The 18,609-nt window shown below is 40.9% G+C and overlaps 1 protein-coding gene across 23 annotated transcripts in view; it reads right to left on the minus strand.

Moving 5' to 3' along the window:
- The window catches only part of LOC105691578 (cAMP-specific 3',5'-cyclic phosphodiesterase), a 290,405-nt gene that overhangs the window by 52,545 nt on the left and 219,251 nt on the right, over positions 1-18,609 (minus strand). For 17 of the 23 annotated variants that reach the window (XM_025746557.2, XM_048654669.1, XM_025746556.2 and 14 more), the window contains 3 exons: positions 14,650-14,838; positions 11,474-11,506; positions 10,402-10,422 (listed from right to left, as the gene is read on the minus strand). In XM_025746557.2, the coding sequence (XP_025602342.1) occupies positions 10,402-10,422; positions 11,474-11,506; positions 14,650-14,838 (243 nt within the window). Of the gene's footprint in view, positions 1-2,204; positions 2,820-6,186; positions 6,546-10,401; positions 10,423-11,473; positions 11,507-14,649; positions 14,839-18,609 lie in introns of those variants that run through there. The other 6 variants (XM_012410140.3, XM_025746555.2, XM_012410147.3 and 3 more) reach the window with 6 other exon arrangements.

Genomic DNA, 18,609 nt, shown 5'->3' on the forward strand with positions numbered 1-18,609 from the left:
AGGGCGGATCTCAAACGGATACGACCCCGGGATAAGGCATTGCGTTATTACGCATATAGATCAAAGAACTTTTACAAAACGCGCGAGACGATCTCTATACAGAAAATTCAGTTTATACACGCTCCGGCGAGTGATGACAAAAAAAAAAAAAAGAATCGAATTTTTAATTTTATCTCGGCCTTGCATTTCAGATGAAATTTCAGTTGCCGTGAGTAAATCGAAAAGAAATAAAATTCACAGCAAGCTGGGAAATACCTAGTTCAAAATTGGCATCGAATTTTTCACCGGGAGGGAGGCCTTTAGCTTCGAGTCGACGTCGGGTCACGTATTTTTCCACAATTGTCGTAAGATTTTACTCCGTAGAGAAGACACGGACTTCCATTGTCAATTTTTCAACAGAGGTTGCTCACAATCAGACATGACGCGGCGTCTCTTGGCTTACGTAATACCGCTCTTGGATGGATAATGAAAACGGACTAAGAAACGAAACAAATAATAAGGTGCGGGCTTAAGAAGAGGAGAAAGAAACGTCGGGTGAAAAGCTCTTCGGCTTATAGACTAACAAACGCGCGTAACGCTTTGAAATGTACGAACGGAATTGAAATAATAAAATCCACACCGGCTTTCGGTTGGCCTTGAGCAGGGCAAAAGATGAGCGCTCGATCTATGGTTTCCGGTAAGCTTTCAGACGTTTGCCAAACTTCTCCATGTCAATTACTCGTTCGCCTTTTTCGAGCGAGTATATCACGTCTAGATTTGCGAATAAAATTGCGATGAAATACGATTCGAATATTTCATACGTGTTAATTACTAACAAGACTAGCTACGACTACTCGACGCAAGTCGCATAAGAAGCAGGTATAAAACCTCATCGCGTAGAGTGCGCTTGGTGTTTTATGATCTTTTGTATCAGACGACGAAAAGAAATGAGTAAAAAGCTAAGAAGTAGTCGGTTCGCGATGATTGATGTAGAAATAAGCTATAAACGAACGGAGATACGGTGTCGTTCGGTGCTTACCGATGTGAAATATGAGTGCCAAGGGTTGACAATGAAAATCACAACTCAGCAGCGGACCGGGTAAATACCGAAGGTTACGGTTCGGCGGAAAAATATATTTTACCTGGACGACGTCAGCGAGACTCTAAATTTGCAAACATCAAACTTCTCTTCGACCGGAGATACGGACTACGAACGAGTCGACGATAACGGATGAATTTTGGAAACCGTAGTCATCCGGTTGGAATAATACGGGTTTGCGAGACGACCTACTATCCTACGTCTGTATATCGCGAGACAGTGTGGGATATGAAATTGATCGCAGTGCGCTCTTCCGCTCTGTGACTCTTGACGGGCTGGACTACGTGTCAATATTCTCATATATGAATCAGTCGGCGTTACCGAGAGTGAAGGTTTCTCACTCGCGTGTACCGTGTTTTTTTTTTTTTTTTTTCCATCTGGATACAAAACCCGTTCGAAGATACGACAAAGAATTACGACTTTCTACGTTTGCGGAAGCCAGACATAATTTGCATTTAGCTCCGGGGTGTATCAAGGAAATGTCAAACGCACAATTGAAATCTATCGAACAAACTTACGGTCAAAAGAACTTCGTGGAGTTCGCGAACCGTTAAATGTAATTCCGTATTTGTGATTGGAAGCGAGAAAAAAAAGAAAAAAAAAAAATGAGAAAAAATTCGTGTTTCTGCGCCGTCAAATAGGTATTTCGGGTATTTCGGCAGAAAATTTTCGGTTCGTTGAATCTGACTTAGGATTTGATAAGTTTCTCCAAGCACCGTTCTGTCAGGTATCGAATCGCACCTGATCCCCGACCGCGTTCTTTCACCGTCACGAAGATCTTTTTTTCCTTTTTTTCCTTTTTTTTTTTTTTTGTAAATAAGTAAATTCGCAAGACGTCTCGCGGATGAAGTTCCAAATAACTTTCCGTTCGGAGAACGAGAACAGACGACACGACCGCATTCGAACGAGTCTGGTTGCCAACGCGGAGGCGCGTCGGGAAAAATCGCGAGCAGAGGCAAAATGGAAACCTCCGTGAAATTGGTTTTCATATCGAGAACACGATGATTGAATTTAGTTAAAAGTGAAAAGAGAAGAGAAAGAAGAGAGGAAGATCTCGGAAGGTCGTGTACGGAGGGAAGACCTTGGGACAAATGTGGGTATTAAAAGCCGATCGAATGGCACTTACAAATCGCGTTTAGACTGCGTTTCAAAGCACTGTTCCCAGAAGAGGGCCCTGCGGGGCGGACGAACACGAAGAGCCGACGTCGAGAGGGTTCTGGGTAACCCACCTCCGCCCCCGGGACCGGCTCCCAGCGAAGGCGAGCTCATTCCACCTCCGCACCTTTTCAGACCTCCGGTTGACGTGACGAGCTCCGCCAATCCCCCGCTGCATCCGGACATCGTTTCCGCCAGAGTTCTATCAAAGGACGTGCTTCTCTGCCATCATTTTTCCAATGTCTTTACACCTTCTTCTCGCCGTCGCATCATTGATATTTTTCAAAGATTAAAGAATATTCTGCTACGAAGTTCTTCCAAGGCGTCTATAGCTCCCGATATTCACTTCAAAGACATTCTGAAAGTTTTATATGCACGGTAGCTGACTGAATGAAGCGTGCTACTTCACCGGAGTATTTTACTTAGGTCGGACGTACGCGAATCGATCGCTTTTCAGTAGAAAAATAACTTTTGGGTCAAGGTTATTTCCGCTTCAGTAAGTAAGGTTCATCATTCACGGATTCCCACACTCGCTTTGATACTTCACCTCGGATATACCGCGCGCGCGGTAGCAATATTTTCACTGCTGAAAATGAAATGGGTTGTCGCCATTGATTTGGGTAACCAGTAACAACTCCGTTTGCACCGCGTCATTCTGATCTATCTTTCCGCGACCAATCGGATATTCAGGTGGTTTGTCGCGAGACATTCGCTGTGTCGTCACCTAATCATTTTTCTCTCATCGAAAGATTTCCCCAAATCATTACGCGGTTGATTTTCTATTATTTTTATCTTTTATCAGCTCCTCGATTTCATTGCTGCATTATGTAGAAATATTTTATGCGAATCCGCAAAGTTTTTCGTACCTATTCCTTTTTTTCGTTTTGAACCATGATTTTTACCATTTTCACATTCGGTACACGTACCAAATTTTTACCTCGACCGACCCGACCTTATTTCGCACCTTTTTCACTCCGTTGATAATAAAATGGGGTTTGCTTTTTTTGTTCTTCTCTTATAGGCTTCAAACTTTATTTCCACCTCGATGCGGCATTCGCATGAGATCGTACCGAATCATGTCGTGCGGACCGACTAAACGGATAAATTGGTACCAAAACCTTTTTGTTTTGGGTGGTTGCGAAGCATTCATGGATTTATGATTTATGACGACACCTTAAAATGGAGTTGAAAACCACCTCTGACTCGGGTATAGCTAATTTATATTCATACGTAATAATTCGTGGACTCTGCGCAAATATTTTGAAAAAGTGAAGTCAGTAAAATTCATCTGTATCAGTTGAACAATTTATAATTGAATTTTATTTTCCTCCAACTAGTATTAATTGTGGGAAAAATTCAGTGTGCGAAGAACACTAGAATTCGCTAGAATCGAACAATCGCTAGAATGACCGAATGAACAGTTGCTAAACCTCTTGGAGTGTTTTACAACATTTCGTTGTCAAGTGAAGAATTCTGGGTGACAGAGGGATCCGACGTTACATTATGTAATTGGCTTACGCAATCTTTCAACGAGATAAATATACACGGGGACAATTTGTTCTAAAACCTCTCTAGGTACAAATAAAGTAGAGACGCGCATTGTTTTCCATTCTGTAGTTTCCATTCATTCAAAAGTTAACAGAGCGTTGTACTTTGGAAATAAAAATCGACCTTTTATATAGATAAAATAATTAATCGTGGTGGTGTATATTATCTAAAAGCTTTTCCGGAAGCAACGTTTGCAACTGGGACAAGTGGCAAGTTGGTGAAATTAAATTAATTGGCTAATTTTGTTGCCGAGCACGAACGATGCAGGTTTTTCAATCCACGAGTATCGAAAGCACGTATGATGATCTGCGTTTCCATCAAAATGACAACATTGCACATCGAAGCGAAATTAACGACGTAAAATAATATACGGTTCCGGTTACACGGAGATGGATAATTGAATTCCTTCTTTATGCCAATTCGAACGCAACTCGTTACGCTTTATCCGTCGAATTTATTTTTGCCAAATTATTCTCGCTTTGTTTAAAAAATACGTGTCGTCGCATGCTAATCGGCGTAAAATTTCGCATAATTACACACTTTGAAAGTGTAAAATTACCATATTACAAACTCTAAGACCGCAGGGGAAAAAAGAAGTTGCGGGGTATGTGCTGTTTTGGATTGCAACATCTGCGAATAGAAACGCGAATAACCATCCGGATTTCAGACACACCTCAATACATCAATTGGACCAGCTTTCAAACGGCGCGATTTTGAAAAATTTATACACGAAAAAAAAAAGAAGAAAAAAGACGAACGATCATTCGTCGAATTATCTCAGCAGGAAATCGTCAACGCTTATCACAGCGACTATATCCATCTACGTTATCTATCTTCTCCTGATCTTTACGTCCTCCATCGGAGTGACGTCACTCATATTCAAGCACATTATTCGCGAGTTCTTCAGTTCCATCCACTGCCGAAGAGACTCGAGCTTTTAAGGTCCTGTAAAGAGTGGGGGTGAAAAAAATTGAAGAAAGCTTCGAGAGATCGAAGGATTTAAACGAGCGCATGTTTACTATCTACCTAACCATCCCGACGTACGTGAAAACAGCCGGAACTAGGCTCAGGTCGAAATTCTACGTCAATCATGTCCGCGAGTTATGATTCTATGTAGAAAATTTTTCGTTGTTTTCCACTTCATAATTCAATTCTTACCTCGATGCTGTTACGCTATCGGTTGTTCTCATCTTTATCGCGTCGCGGCGAATCAGATTTGCATACGAGATTCCCTATAATTTCGGGACATGAATTATTCACGCGTTATCCCTTTAATTACTCAACTGTACCGAAGCTACTCGTTCAACGACCATTACGGATCATTTTCACGACGTATTTGAAGAAACGTGAGAAGTTTTTCTACCAAACGCGAACTTTACGTGCCGCGTTAATTGTTAGAAACTCATTACGACGAATGAAAGAAATAGAACAATAAGAATTCCGAGCAGTTAGTATTTTCAAGAAGGTTGAAAGGTTTCCACGCGTTACCGGTGGCCATAATCGAAACCGGTTACTCGGAACGACCCGAAATCATGGATACGATATATTCCTGTATTTCTATGGAAATCAAAGATGGATTTTAGCATTGAATACGAAACGCATGCAGAGTTTGAAATTCAACCGATGGCGAGCTTTCAGTAACCTGTTTTCACAAACTTCTAATCTCATTACCTTTCAAACTATCTACTCGTGCAAAATGAAGACCGATCTCCTGCACGTCTGTACCGTAACGTTAGGCACATGATATCAAACCTAGCGTCAAATTTCGCTTGATTAATATACGCCGTACGTCAACGGAAAAGTGAAAAAAAAATTCCCACATAATTTTAATGCGAACATCGAGACGTCTGGGAATTTTTATAGGGTCGATTCGTCGAACGGATTGCTTATTGCTGAAGATAGAAAAAAATAAATAAATAAATAATTAAGCACAGGCAGAAGATAAGTAGTGGTAACTAGCTTCTTTCAAAGATGAATGTAAGTTTGCCGTTATGATCGCTGTCAGCGTTTTTCTTATCTGTATCATTCATCGATCTTTCTACGCGTGTATATCAGCCTAGAGGCATGAAATATGTATTACATAGGTATATATCTCCGTGCATATCGATTCGAAATATCGAGTGAATAAAATATTCTAGACGAGAGCACCGTTACGGCTTCGTACCATTACACCGTGTATAACATCTTGATCCGTCGAAACCGAGACCGTCGAAGCGCCGATACAAAATCGATCCTACCGAACTTCCCGACGATATTCTAAAAATTTGTACAATTTCTCGGTTTATAATCCCGTGAATGAAGAAAATAGAAATAGGGAAAGACAAAGAGAAATATCCCACGACGAGCCGAAGTGCGTTATCGCTATACACGTTGTTCCAATTGGTCACAGAAAGACAAAGGCTTACGAATATATATATATAATCGAGTAACGCGCTCGGATTTATCCGGATCAATCAATCGTTGTATCTCGAAGGTGGTTTTACCGATCGATTCTCGCCCGTCACACGTGATAATTATTTCACAATCACTCTCCTACGATCAGCGCGTTAGAAAAGCTTCTTCGAACACCGATACAGGTGTTGGCGTAGTTGGAGTACTACGGGGCGAAGAATACCTGCGGTACGTCGTCGCTATTTGTATCGCATCGGTGAGCGAACGTAGAAAATAACTGGACGTCGATCGAAGCTTTGTCAACTTGATTCCGATGCGAAAGCTCACCCACTTCGTGTTCGCCACGTTGTCGGAGACTGGCCAGGGTGTTCTTCAACTGGTTCACCGCGGGACCTGCGGATACGAGGGGATAAGGGTGGAGCGATTTGCGCGGGAAATATGCGCGCAAACTCTGCGCAGTTTGCAGGTTCACCTTGCCAGATCGCGAGCTTTTAATTTCTAAGATACGTTCCCGAAGAATGTTGCGACAATGCCGATCATTGGCGTGGTGGGTTTTCTCAATGAACCGACGAGAGTCGTTCCTCGGGTTAACTCGCGCGGAGAACTTGGGGAGGTGCGGATCGGGTGAAAATGGTCGTACGATGTTTAAACGCGTGGTTCATCGCGGCGAAGAGAAACACGGCGGTCGTGCGACGTACGAAACTGACGGTAATTGATATGGAAAGGTGTGACTGCCGCTTGACTCGACAAACAACGATGACACCGGAGGAGGAATGCCGGGCATCACGCGATGTTTCTTCTTTTCGCATGCATAATCTCTGCTGACTGGTGCGATTCCGAAACAATATACGCCTCCACTCTCTCACCGATACACGTTCGACTGTTGTGCGCATTTCTGTGAAGCCTACTTTTCAAATGCGCAATAAACGCATTTATCGAAACGCGGAAATTGCGAACGGTGAGAATGTTTCACGAATAAACACGGTAACGGATGGTTGAAAAATTTCTTATAATGCTCGTTTCGATATGCAGTAATAAGAGGAATAAGGTAGAGTAATATACCAACCGTATTTCGCGAGAGTGGTTTATCCTCGGCCACTTACCGCTGCAGCGAACCGCGAATAAAGTAATTTTATTCGATGATCGAGACCTCCTGGAGGTCAGAAGGTCAACGCAGTCGTAGGTTGTAATAGAATCGAAGATGGAAGTAGGAAATGGGGGAAAAGATCGAATGATTACGTCCGCGGTGTGCAATATCCTTTATCGACTTTTGCAGCACCAATAATTTCTTCTTTTTTTTTTTCTTTTTTTTTTTCTCTCATCTTGATGAATTTTATTTCTCTTCGTATCACCGGGTAGTACGTATTCCGCGGACCGTTTTTACTTCAGATTTCCAACGATTCGTTATAATACGCGCTAATTGCTCAATTTCGTATTTCAATTATATGAGGTAACTTTATATTCCGCTATAGCCTCTCGCGTTTATATACCTATTCTAATTATTATATTGTTTTTCTCTCTAATTAACGAGCTTCGTACATGACGGTTTGCACGCTTATTTTTTATTCTTATATTTTTTTTTTTCCTCTGCTGTGCACTACGAGCTACCGGAGACCGATACATATACATATATATACATACACCGTGACAGTTTGAGGCAAATGTGAGCGACGTTATTTTAGATCGCGTCGATCGATGCAATTGAGATCGTATTGCTGCCCCGTGCCTCCTGCACCGCGACGTACGGCTATTTACGGATGACCAGTTTCACTGGCAACAGCTGCTCTACACCTATAATCATCGATGGAAACTTGCCCGCGAATATATTCAGACGGACAAACTTCGAGGAGCGAACCGTACCAAAGAAAGACGCGAACGCGTCGCCGTACGTCTTGGGAGCACCGCGGATTACCGATGTTTTCGTAAAATATTCCTCCGTGATTTCGATGCCGCGTGTAAACGAGACGAAACACAAACGGATATTGCGCGGCGCGGTGATAAGATCGTCATTCGCGAATTCTTGTTTTTTGCGCGCTACGATATTAAGATATTTCTAACGTTGTCCAACTGCACACGTACTCCGACGATCGGGACGATAAAATTAAATCTCGGTATTTATGCAATCGCGTTTAATTCGATGCGAGGGAAACGATTCTCGCTTCGTTATATTGTATGTAAATTCGACGACGCGTTGTTATCGTTTCAGCTGTCCCTCTAGTATTTCCAACTGGTGACGTGTGCGACGCACAAACTGCACAGGGTTAGCGAACGCCGATATCGATCGATAGTCCGACATATCCGACGCGTGTTTGAAATTCTGACAACGTAAGCTTTCGCGATTACAAAAAAGCTAGCGAGAGCTCCTGCTGAAGCCCGGAAGAACCCGAAGTTTAAATTCTTCTACGAAGCTTCGAAGGTAGTTACGAAATAGAGGGGTGAAAAAAAAAAAATCCTCGATCGAGAGTTAAAACTTTTAATCTAAACTTGAGAATATCAGGCGGATGAAAATTCGAAAAGAAATAATCGACTCGGCGGATCGCGTTGGTGAAAAGTGATCCTTATCGAGGTGTCGCACGCAAAGGTGAAAGATCGTGCGTGATATGCGTGAAGAGAGCCGTCAATTTTATTCGTTGAAAATTTCGAATGCCAAGGGTACAGTTAACCTCCTGTAATTTGCAAAGTCGCGAAACAGATTTTTTCTTGACTTTTTTTTCTCAGATCCTAAAGAGAAAAAACTGTTCAAGTTATCGTGCTGTATCGCGTGCGTAAAAGGCGTGAAAGAGATAGAATTTATAATACGAGCTTATATCAATATCGTATCGTTAGATCTATGCACGCGCATTACGTTATATGTAAAAAAAAGAAAAGAAGTATTCTCAGCGAAGTAACGAGACGAACGGAAATTAACCCCACCCCCCCCAATTACTTTTTATAACTCTCCAATCTTTTGTTCGGAGGAGAATCGTCTTGCTTCGAGTATTGTTGAAAAAAATAAAGAGATAATAAAGAGAAGAAAAAAAGGAAAAATTACAATTATTTTAAAAGGTTCGAATTTTATTCATGAATGAGAAATATAGCGAGTTGATATGCGAAAACTTTGTTAAAATTTCACTTTCGACGAGGGAAACTCCTGTAGCCACTCAAAATTCAGGTCTTCGTTAAACAATTGGGGAGGGTGGACGGAGGCGAGGGAGGCACGAGAGTGAAGAGTTATAGATAACTTCGCTCCGTACACGAGTAGATGTTGTAGAGGAATTATGCCCTATTTTACTACGGAGATAAGATATTCAAAAGTTGGTAACTCACTTCCACGCAGTTTGTGCCGCCGTAGTCGGAGCTTGCAGCGAACGACTCGGCTGGTAATTTATAACTCACAATTTTCAACGAACGAGGAAAAGCTCGTACCGAAAAACGATTCTCTCGGGGGAAAAAAAATTCCCGCACGGCTATATGAAAATGGTCGATGATCGCACCGCGTCTCTGACGAGTTCGTAGGCGATGCACATCTCTTCGCGATTCGAGTGATTTGAAACGCTTCGATACGAGGTATACACCGTGCACGTCATTATCAATCGGTCGCGTATGCATTATATTATATATCTACTCCAGTTGTTGCATCTAACCATAATACATGCTCGATGTGTTCAAGCTTAGGGTTATCGGTATCCATGTGCCAATCACGAAGATTAGATCGGAATAACGATATACCTGAGGATTTACATTAATGGGCTTTGCGTGGGAGGTTATACAGCTGAATATATACACCGACTTTGATTTAGAGTAAGCCGTTAGCGGGAACACGTCGACGCTGAGCCAAGGCACCTGGACGTAGTAATATTATAATTAATAACATTTCGCTGCCGCGAGGGTGTGGTGTAACTATTATACATCAAATAAAGGAAAATTCAAACACCGCGGAGAGAGATAAACTCACCGCGGCCATCGTCTCACCGTAAATCTACGCAATGCTCCGTATATCTGTGGAAAGGAGCCTAAAATAATGAAACGATGTATCCGGGGGGTTTTCATTCAAGTTCCGTTCAAACATCTGGATGTATAAATTAGGTTGAGCATTCCTAACCACCGAAGATGTTATAACGATCGCCGAATTTTACGATAAATGGAATGAAAATTTCAATATTTCCGATATAGCGAATGACCATAAGTGTCGACTTTGAGGAGTCGTAACGTTGCATTTCAGGGCTATAAAGTTACGTGAAGAGACTTACCTGTACTGATCAGGGAACATCCTGAAAGGAAGAATTTATTGTTATTCTCCAAAAATCCACTATATCGACATGCTGTAAGAATACACATTCCTCAGGTATAATTCCTCGCGATACGCGATTGGAATCTTTTCAAAATATTCAAAAATAATTCTTCGAATATCGAACCGTATAACAAACCCTCCTCCTTGTTCGCATCGGTTCGTATGTCCCCGTAACGTCGTTACGACGTTACTCTCATGCGCGTAATTCAACTCTCGCTATCCTCTTTCAACCGTGAAATTGGCTTTCCAAAATTACCGATTTCAGCTCGAATTGGGTATAGATTCGTCTTTTCAACAAGAACGTACGTCCAGTTCACGCGTGACGCCAAAATATGACCGAGCGTTGCGACCGCTTATAATTCAAGGAATGTGTAATCGTTACAAAATTTCTTGTTAGATCAATAACGCATGTTTTAATTATTTTATTTGTATAATATTATCCACATGAGGTTGAACACAAATGTATAAATGAAGTAAGAAGTGACAAGTTTTGTTAGATCAGAGAAATGTTCATCATAAAGTACAGAAGCAGTTCGAGAATTAGTCGAGTAGTTGGTAAATACGTAAGACATGGCGAAAAAGCTCTGAAATTGTACATGAAGCATCGAAAGAAATTGTGCGTTTTTATAATGTGCTCGAGATAAAAGCTGCGCTGAGATATTTATTCACTTCCCGTATCGGTTTCTCATGTCTGATCACATTCGTTGCAATTTCAAAATACTTGTCGAAAATTTGAACGAAGAAATAAATGGTCCGTCGACGGGAAATGAATTTTGAGACTTTAGACAACAGTTTCGAGCATAGTACGGAGGATAAAGTTGATCGTTCTAGACTGACATGCAAATTATACGACTACTCTGATAGTTTACGAACAAAGTGACACAATGCTGATGCAGATAGGCGAGGCGAGGGTAAGGTAATCGTTGAAGTAAGAAGTTTAGTACGTGTGGATTGATTACATTCTACGATTAATAATAATGCAAAAAACAAAATGATTTAATAACATATGCAATATAGAAAGGAGTACATACGCGCGCTCGACAGGCGGCTCTGTCTCTTTGAACCTGGAACCCAAGGATCACACAAGTGGATTGATCATACCCCGCACCCATCTACTGATTGTTAAATTAATATTTCTCCAATAACTAGCCCGGAGGACGTTGGTAGCGAGTGATATGAGCCTTTGAAATACGCTCCGATAATCTCGGGGAACTCGACGAAGAGAACAATAAATGAAAATGAGATATGGCGTGTCGTGACGATAAAAAAATTGAAAAAAAAAAAAAACGGAGAAAAAAGGTTTATATATCCTGCAGAGTATGAAAAGTTGAAATTCCGATACAATGGAAGGTAGTTTCCGAGCTCGCAGCAGAGAATCGGAGACGAGGGGGCACTGTAAACCGGCGCGAGCGTACGTACCTACGTCACTCGGTACCGCGTTCTAAGAGCATTTATCAAACGGACTCACATCGAATAAAAGTGAAAAAAGAAAAAGAAAAAAAATTATTGAAAACGGAGATAGAATCTGTAGTGAGCGCTGCCGCCACCAAAGCTAGATATACAATAATACCTGTACGTATGTTGAATCTACTTTATAACTACAAACGCAAGTATCTATGATATGATATGGTCTTACAGAACGTAATAGAAATTTAGAAAGTTTTTTAAAATAGTCGGAACGAGACATATTTATTGTAACATTCGTAACATCTCATTGATCAATTAGGGACCCTTGATGTGTCACCGAATATCACCTCCCTTGCGTAATACCGTTGAACAAATCCGAATGCAAAGAGGAGAGGAGCAATAAAAAATTGTACTTGATTCGTAAATTTGTCACAGGAACGCCTTGTTCTTCCCTTACCTACATCACCATCTCGTTAATAATAGAGAAGTTTCGCTGTTTGGGTTTGGATTATCGAAAGAAAGCGTTTCTTAAGTTTTATTGTAATTTATAAAAAATACCCACGATGGTTAATTGGATGAATATAATGAAATTGACGAATATGAACGACGGAAGTGAATCGAGGCGGCATATGTTTGAATCGATATTGAGAAAGGAAAAATCAAAACGCCTCGATCAATGGCTTAGACAAACGTAACGTGCAAAAATAGTTTTATAATTTTTTCGAATCTTTTCACATCACATTTTATCAGATGTTCGTTCAGAAATATATGAAACTTCGAACGAACCTGATATTATCGGTTAGCTGGGTCACGTGTGACGTCACGACGTTCGAGAAGATTGAACGCCTTACAATTATAATTGAAAATACCATTCAAATATCTCAGACTAGTTCTAGGAATTTCCGCGGTTCACTCAGTTTCTCATTTCACACAGAATGATTTTCAAATCGCTAAGAGTGTTCCGTATATGATTGTAATGCAGAAAATATTTGCAATGTGCAGTGTTTTCGAAAAGCTCTTTACCTAAAATAAAATCCGTGTAAACATCCTGCATTAAACTAAATTTCACATAAACTTTGTTTAAAACAAATATGAAAATAGAAAACCCGAATAAGTAAAATTCGAGTACTTCTTATGCGGTACGTCAATCGATTTTTTGTTTTAGTTATACACCAGATGCGCTCGTCGTTATCAATTAAAGCGCATGAAATTGTTTATAGCTGCAAAAACGAACGGTGAAATTTACGACATGAATTTGCAGAAAAAAAGCTTCGGGTACGGCAACATCCGCGCCCTTGAGAGGTGAAAGCTCGTAAGATAAATGGTACGAAAAGAGCGGGAATATATTGCGCACGCTCTCGCCACCGGTCGATCCAACGATTGACTCTTACTACTGAAACGTCGAGCCCTCGCGGAAGGAAACTTCGATTCAACTGTAACGCAAGCTCCAACGCGATTTCTGTTTTATCGACGCGGATGCGAGCTTTCGCAACGAGGGGACTATAGTCGCGAAACATTTTACCGGCCGTTCTACGAATGAAAGCTCGTGCGTTTACCTCATGAACACTGTTTTACCGTTGGTTGTGCGATTTCTCCATCATTATTAACGAGAGTGTGATATATCTTTCAAATTTACGAATCTATAGGATTTTCAGTTTTTTTCTGACTGCGAAGAGAAGATGAAATTTTTTTTAATGATTTCATCTCGCCAGACGGTTATACGAATGATAATTATACCATTACAAGTTTTCACAATAATTAGGATGAGTACACATAAATGAATATGCAAGAACGTTATTTTTACAAGATAAATAAGGAAACAAATAAATAATTGGAAATAAGACACACGGTGCGACTAGCTAAAAAATTTTGGCTCTCATCTTAAAATGCTTTACGATTGCATACAACACTGTATAATATACAATTACTATATACGCCAATTATTTTTAATATTTTAATATTTCTTCTCGTAAAACACGTAATAACGAATATACAACGTATAATACGACGCACACGTAATTTTCACAAACGGGATAGTAAAGAAAATAAAAGAAAAGATGAGAGAGAACTCATTGATCTCTCGCATGTGTGGCCATTATCATATTATGCGCACAATTTTCGTGCGGTGCAGTGACTTACAAAAAGCTTTTCAACAAATACATAAGTTACCGATGTGTGATAAAATATTATAACAATCGCTCTCTTAATTTTTGTAAGAGAGAAAAAAGAAATGTGAGAAAAAATGAAAACCGAAAGTCGACAGATACGACGGCCTACGCAAACATCGCGAATCCGATTTGATCTTCGACCAGAAATATCTGTACGTTAAAAGCCGTTAATTCTTCTTTTCATTTATTCAAACAGCGCACAGCTAGACAGACGGGCAGACAGACTCGCGGAAGTTAACTTGGACAGCCTTGAACCAGTTCGATTGCCTAATGCCTGATAAGTGGCTATAGAAATGACGTCACCGCAACCTGCAGTCGTTAAATATGTAACGGATCAGAGTTTACATAGACGAAAAAAGAAAAAATGAAGCGATAAGTTAAAATAGTACAGATACCTCGTCAAGATTTTGCAAAACCATTTCGTGAAAATTGACAAATTCAAGGCACGTCGCAATTGTCGTATTTTCCCCGATGATCGGATATACATATAGAAATGTAGTTGACGATGAGACAAATAAGAATAAAAAATTAATCAAAGAAAACGAATAAATAAAAGTCTGCGCATATATATAAATATGTACGTGAACAGACGTTTTGAGGCGGAATTCGTGCAGGATTTTAACGATTCTTACCTCTCGCTGGCGATCGAACTATTTCTCGACATTGATTTCGGCGACATTTCGAAGTCACTGTCACTCCGGTAGAGAAAACTTTCTCTTCTTTGGGGTAACGTTTGGAGGACCAGCCCCGCACTTGGGGATGCACCCCCGCCACCCCCTGCACCACCGTCCAACGGCGAAGCGCCATTTTCGACATCGAAACTGTAACAAATAAACGGCGGGGAAATTGATTAATGAAAAATTTCCAAAAACACCGGACAATACACGTATCACGTGGTACGTCCACGTAGCTCAAAACGAAAACTGTGCATCTGAATAGAAAATTTGGGAACCTGTGAGTTACAAAAATGCAGCCGACCCGTTCGATCGTTTCTGAATTATGGGAGGATTTTCTGTACCGCAGGGTTGAACTTTGTACACCGTGCAACTTTCCAAATTAGACTTCCACGTATTCGGAGGAGATGCGGCTTTCGGCAATGTTTTGGGACTAACAAGTAGGGGACCGCGAAATTGAACGAGGTCCACGGACGTCTTATATTCAACCCTTTCTACTTCGTGTCACGTTTGAAGGAGAAGTTTCGCAGGAAGTTTCGTACACCGAACGGATGTTTCATACAGCGTACCTATATGCGGACAAAATGTAAGGTATATCAATATTCGTTGCATAGGCTCCGTTTGCCCCATATCATCAGCTCATCGTGGTCATAACGCATGTATTGCAGGTATGTGATACGAAATTTGCAATAATATCGTCTGAAAATAATGATCCGTCATCGTCTCTCGTAAATATTTCCACAAAAGCGTTCGTGAATTCAAAATTCAGAAAAAAAAAGATCATCAGTGCGGTTCGACTTGTTTTTTTTTTTTGAAATACAAAATACCATCGAAAATGCACGGTCGATTGCATTTATATAACAAAGAATAACGGTCGTTCGGTATATAGCGTATATAGATTAAAAACTGATAGCGTACGCGGTTGAATTTCATTCTCTGGTTGACATTGAGTTTAATTTACACCGAGGGTTCGCATCTTCATCGTCGTCGTCGTCGTCGTCGTCGCCGGTGCCGTCGTTTGGTTCGTTTTACACTCTCTATTAATAAATTTTCACTCTGCAGTGGACAGCTCCGACGATAAATATAATCGATATATCGGTTTTAGTCGAACCTTCGGTGTTACATACGTGCGCATACCTATGTGTACTTTATTGTTAAATATATGCGGCGTATGTAGAAATAGAAATAATAGTCGGACGTAGTTCGGGAAAATAAACAAGGAGAATTCACGACAGATAGATGATTGAAATCAAGGGGCTTGTATTTATACATACCCGAATGGACAACGACTTTTAGAATTCACGTACGTACATAGGTATACGTTATAGCTGTATACTCCGGTCGCCAGCGGAGACCCACGGCCGTCATCGGCGATCGTAATTCTACAGTCTGCTTTTTATCAAACATCTATTTTTCGTCGGTAATTCTCGGTAATGAAAAATCGTCACGCTGATTGAAATATTGTAGCATCATTTTCCGATAACGCGAAGGCCTGTTTCGCGGTGAGCTTTCACGCCATACGTAATACGTCACTCAAAACTATATCTATACTTATCCCCTCGAGTTATAGACCACGCGGAAAAAATACACGCGAGTGTAACCAACAGCCGTACATGTCCACACGTTGACGCAGACACCTTTGCAGCAGAGGCAGCGTAGAATTTTCCACGCGATATAAAATTTTTCCAAAAATTATCGCTATTTTGTCCGAGAGAAAAATGAGTAACGTCCATTCAAACTGACGTTTTTCTATTCGCATTATCTCTGTAGAAACGCAGGAGTTGACGAACGAAATATAATAAATTCCCTCCAACGTGGATAACAATATACGTCAAGTCTGTCATAAAAGCATCCGGAATCGTCGGGTGCGAACACATCGAAAATCGTACGAGTTGAATAAAAGTCCACCATGAATTCTGGAATACGGCTAGAAATGAATATTGGGTATGCTTGTATCGCGATCGTGTTTCATGCGCATAGCTGCGTGCAGGTTTAAGAATACATCGTGTCTGATTATTTGTTTTCACGGTATAATTACTGTTTTCCTGGGAATGATTACGCAAATAAATGTTTCCCGTATAGCGCGGCAGCGACGCCGGACTGAAATCACCACCGCGGTGCACGTACGTACGCAAAGCGAACGGCCAATAGTTATAACGCCGCACGTACCTAACACGTGAGCGATTCCATACCTACGGGAGTGATATACACGATCGAGATGTACGCAAAATCCCGAGTACGTTCGACGCGCGAACGGCGAGTGAATAGGACCAGGTAGACACTCCACGACGTTCTTATAAAACACGCGAGGGTCATCCACGATCACGTATTTCGAGAATAACAACGATTTTCAACCGAGACAATAAAGACACAATGGAGTCTGCCCGGATGCTGAAAATACGGCGACGTAATCCTGCGGCATGAATCTTTCGCGATGATCGGATCGGTTTACGTAGCAACCCTTTTTCAGATACGACGAGATGCGAAGAACGGCGGCCGTTTTACCATCCTGCAGGTATCGATTCGACGGGCGCACCTCGTACATGTGCGAGAAAATAGGCGTACAATTTATACGCGTATGGAAGTATCGTACAGTTTGCGGTACACGTTCAATGTGGTGCAGCAAAATAGCCAGTTGCGCATTAGTTGATACGCTCGTCCGGTTATACCGGACACTGTATTGCGGGGGCTTATATAAGTTGCAATTGATGACCGTAGCCTTGCCGTTCAAAGGTTAATAGTTTATTGTTCAAACGGGCAGGTGGTTACTGTCAATTCACACTCAATTTCTAATCCTGAAATCCAAATGACTCCGGTCGGTCGCTTCGGTTCAGAAAAACCAAGAGCAAAAAAGTTTGACAAACGATAGAAAATCCACGAATTCATTAAATTTTGGATTCGATGAGTTGCGACTGATTTGTCGTTGATACTAGAGCTTTCGCTCCGCCATGGCGTGGCGAGAAAATATGGAACATGTAAAATATGAAAATTAGTCTCCGTCTGGAATGCATGGTTGAAAAAAGCAATGCGAATAGGTGTGTACGGTTCAGCGATGTTGTATCAGTTTCAATGATGTTTTGTACTGAAATGACAACGGGTGCGTCTGTTTGAGCTCGAACATATACCTTCCGATGCAAAGTGCTTTTACACCTATATTTGCATCTCCGCGTACAAATAGATGTGAAATATTTATTCAGTCAAAATGACAAACTGATTCGCGTTTCGGAATAGATTTCAACTTATCGTCAGTTTACATTGTTAAAAGCACCCGATGGATTTCAAAGTGTCTAATCTGAATTCATTTCATTCGATATAATTTACTCACTGCCGATCGATAAAATCTCAATTACTGATCACCGATCGACTTATCTTCATTTTCAAATGGTTCTCTGAACCAAGATATACTTGACCTGCGATCGTATCGACCATACATAATTCTCACTAATCGAAGATGTTTCGAGACATTCGGTGATAGAAATCACACGTCGACTACACGATGCCGGAGATAAGGCTAACGCAAAATCTTCTCATGAATCATTATCTAATTCTGATGTACAGTGATTAAAAGCCGATGCTGCTAATGATAGAAGTTGAGAGAGATTTCGTCTTAATCGTAAAAGTAGAAATTTTATATCTTTGTCAATTATACGAGTTATTCGATAATAGGGATGATAACGTAGTTAAATCAGTCTAATCGTGATACAATAGAAGTCAAAGTACAAAACGATTCCATCGGATCTTAATGATGATCCTTCCCTCCAACAAATGGTATAAAAGACGCATTTCTAGAGTGATCGACTAGCAGATGAACGTAATAACTTAAAAGAGAAGAAGTACATGTCGTATCGCACGTTAACCATCTGGAAATGTATGCCTCTTTGCATCTTTCAAAGAGACCTCCAGTCAGAAACCTGGTGG

This window comes from Athalia rosae, chromosome 1 (genome assembly GCF_917208135.1).
Source record: "Athalia rosae chromosome 1, iyAthRosa1.1, whole genome shotgun sequence".
Lineage (NCBI taxonomy): Eukaryota > Metazoa > Arthropoda > Insecta > Hymenoptera > Athaliidae > Athalia > Athalia rosae.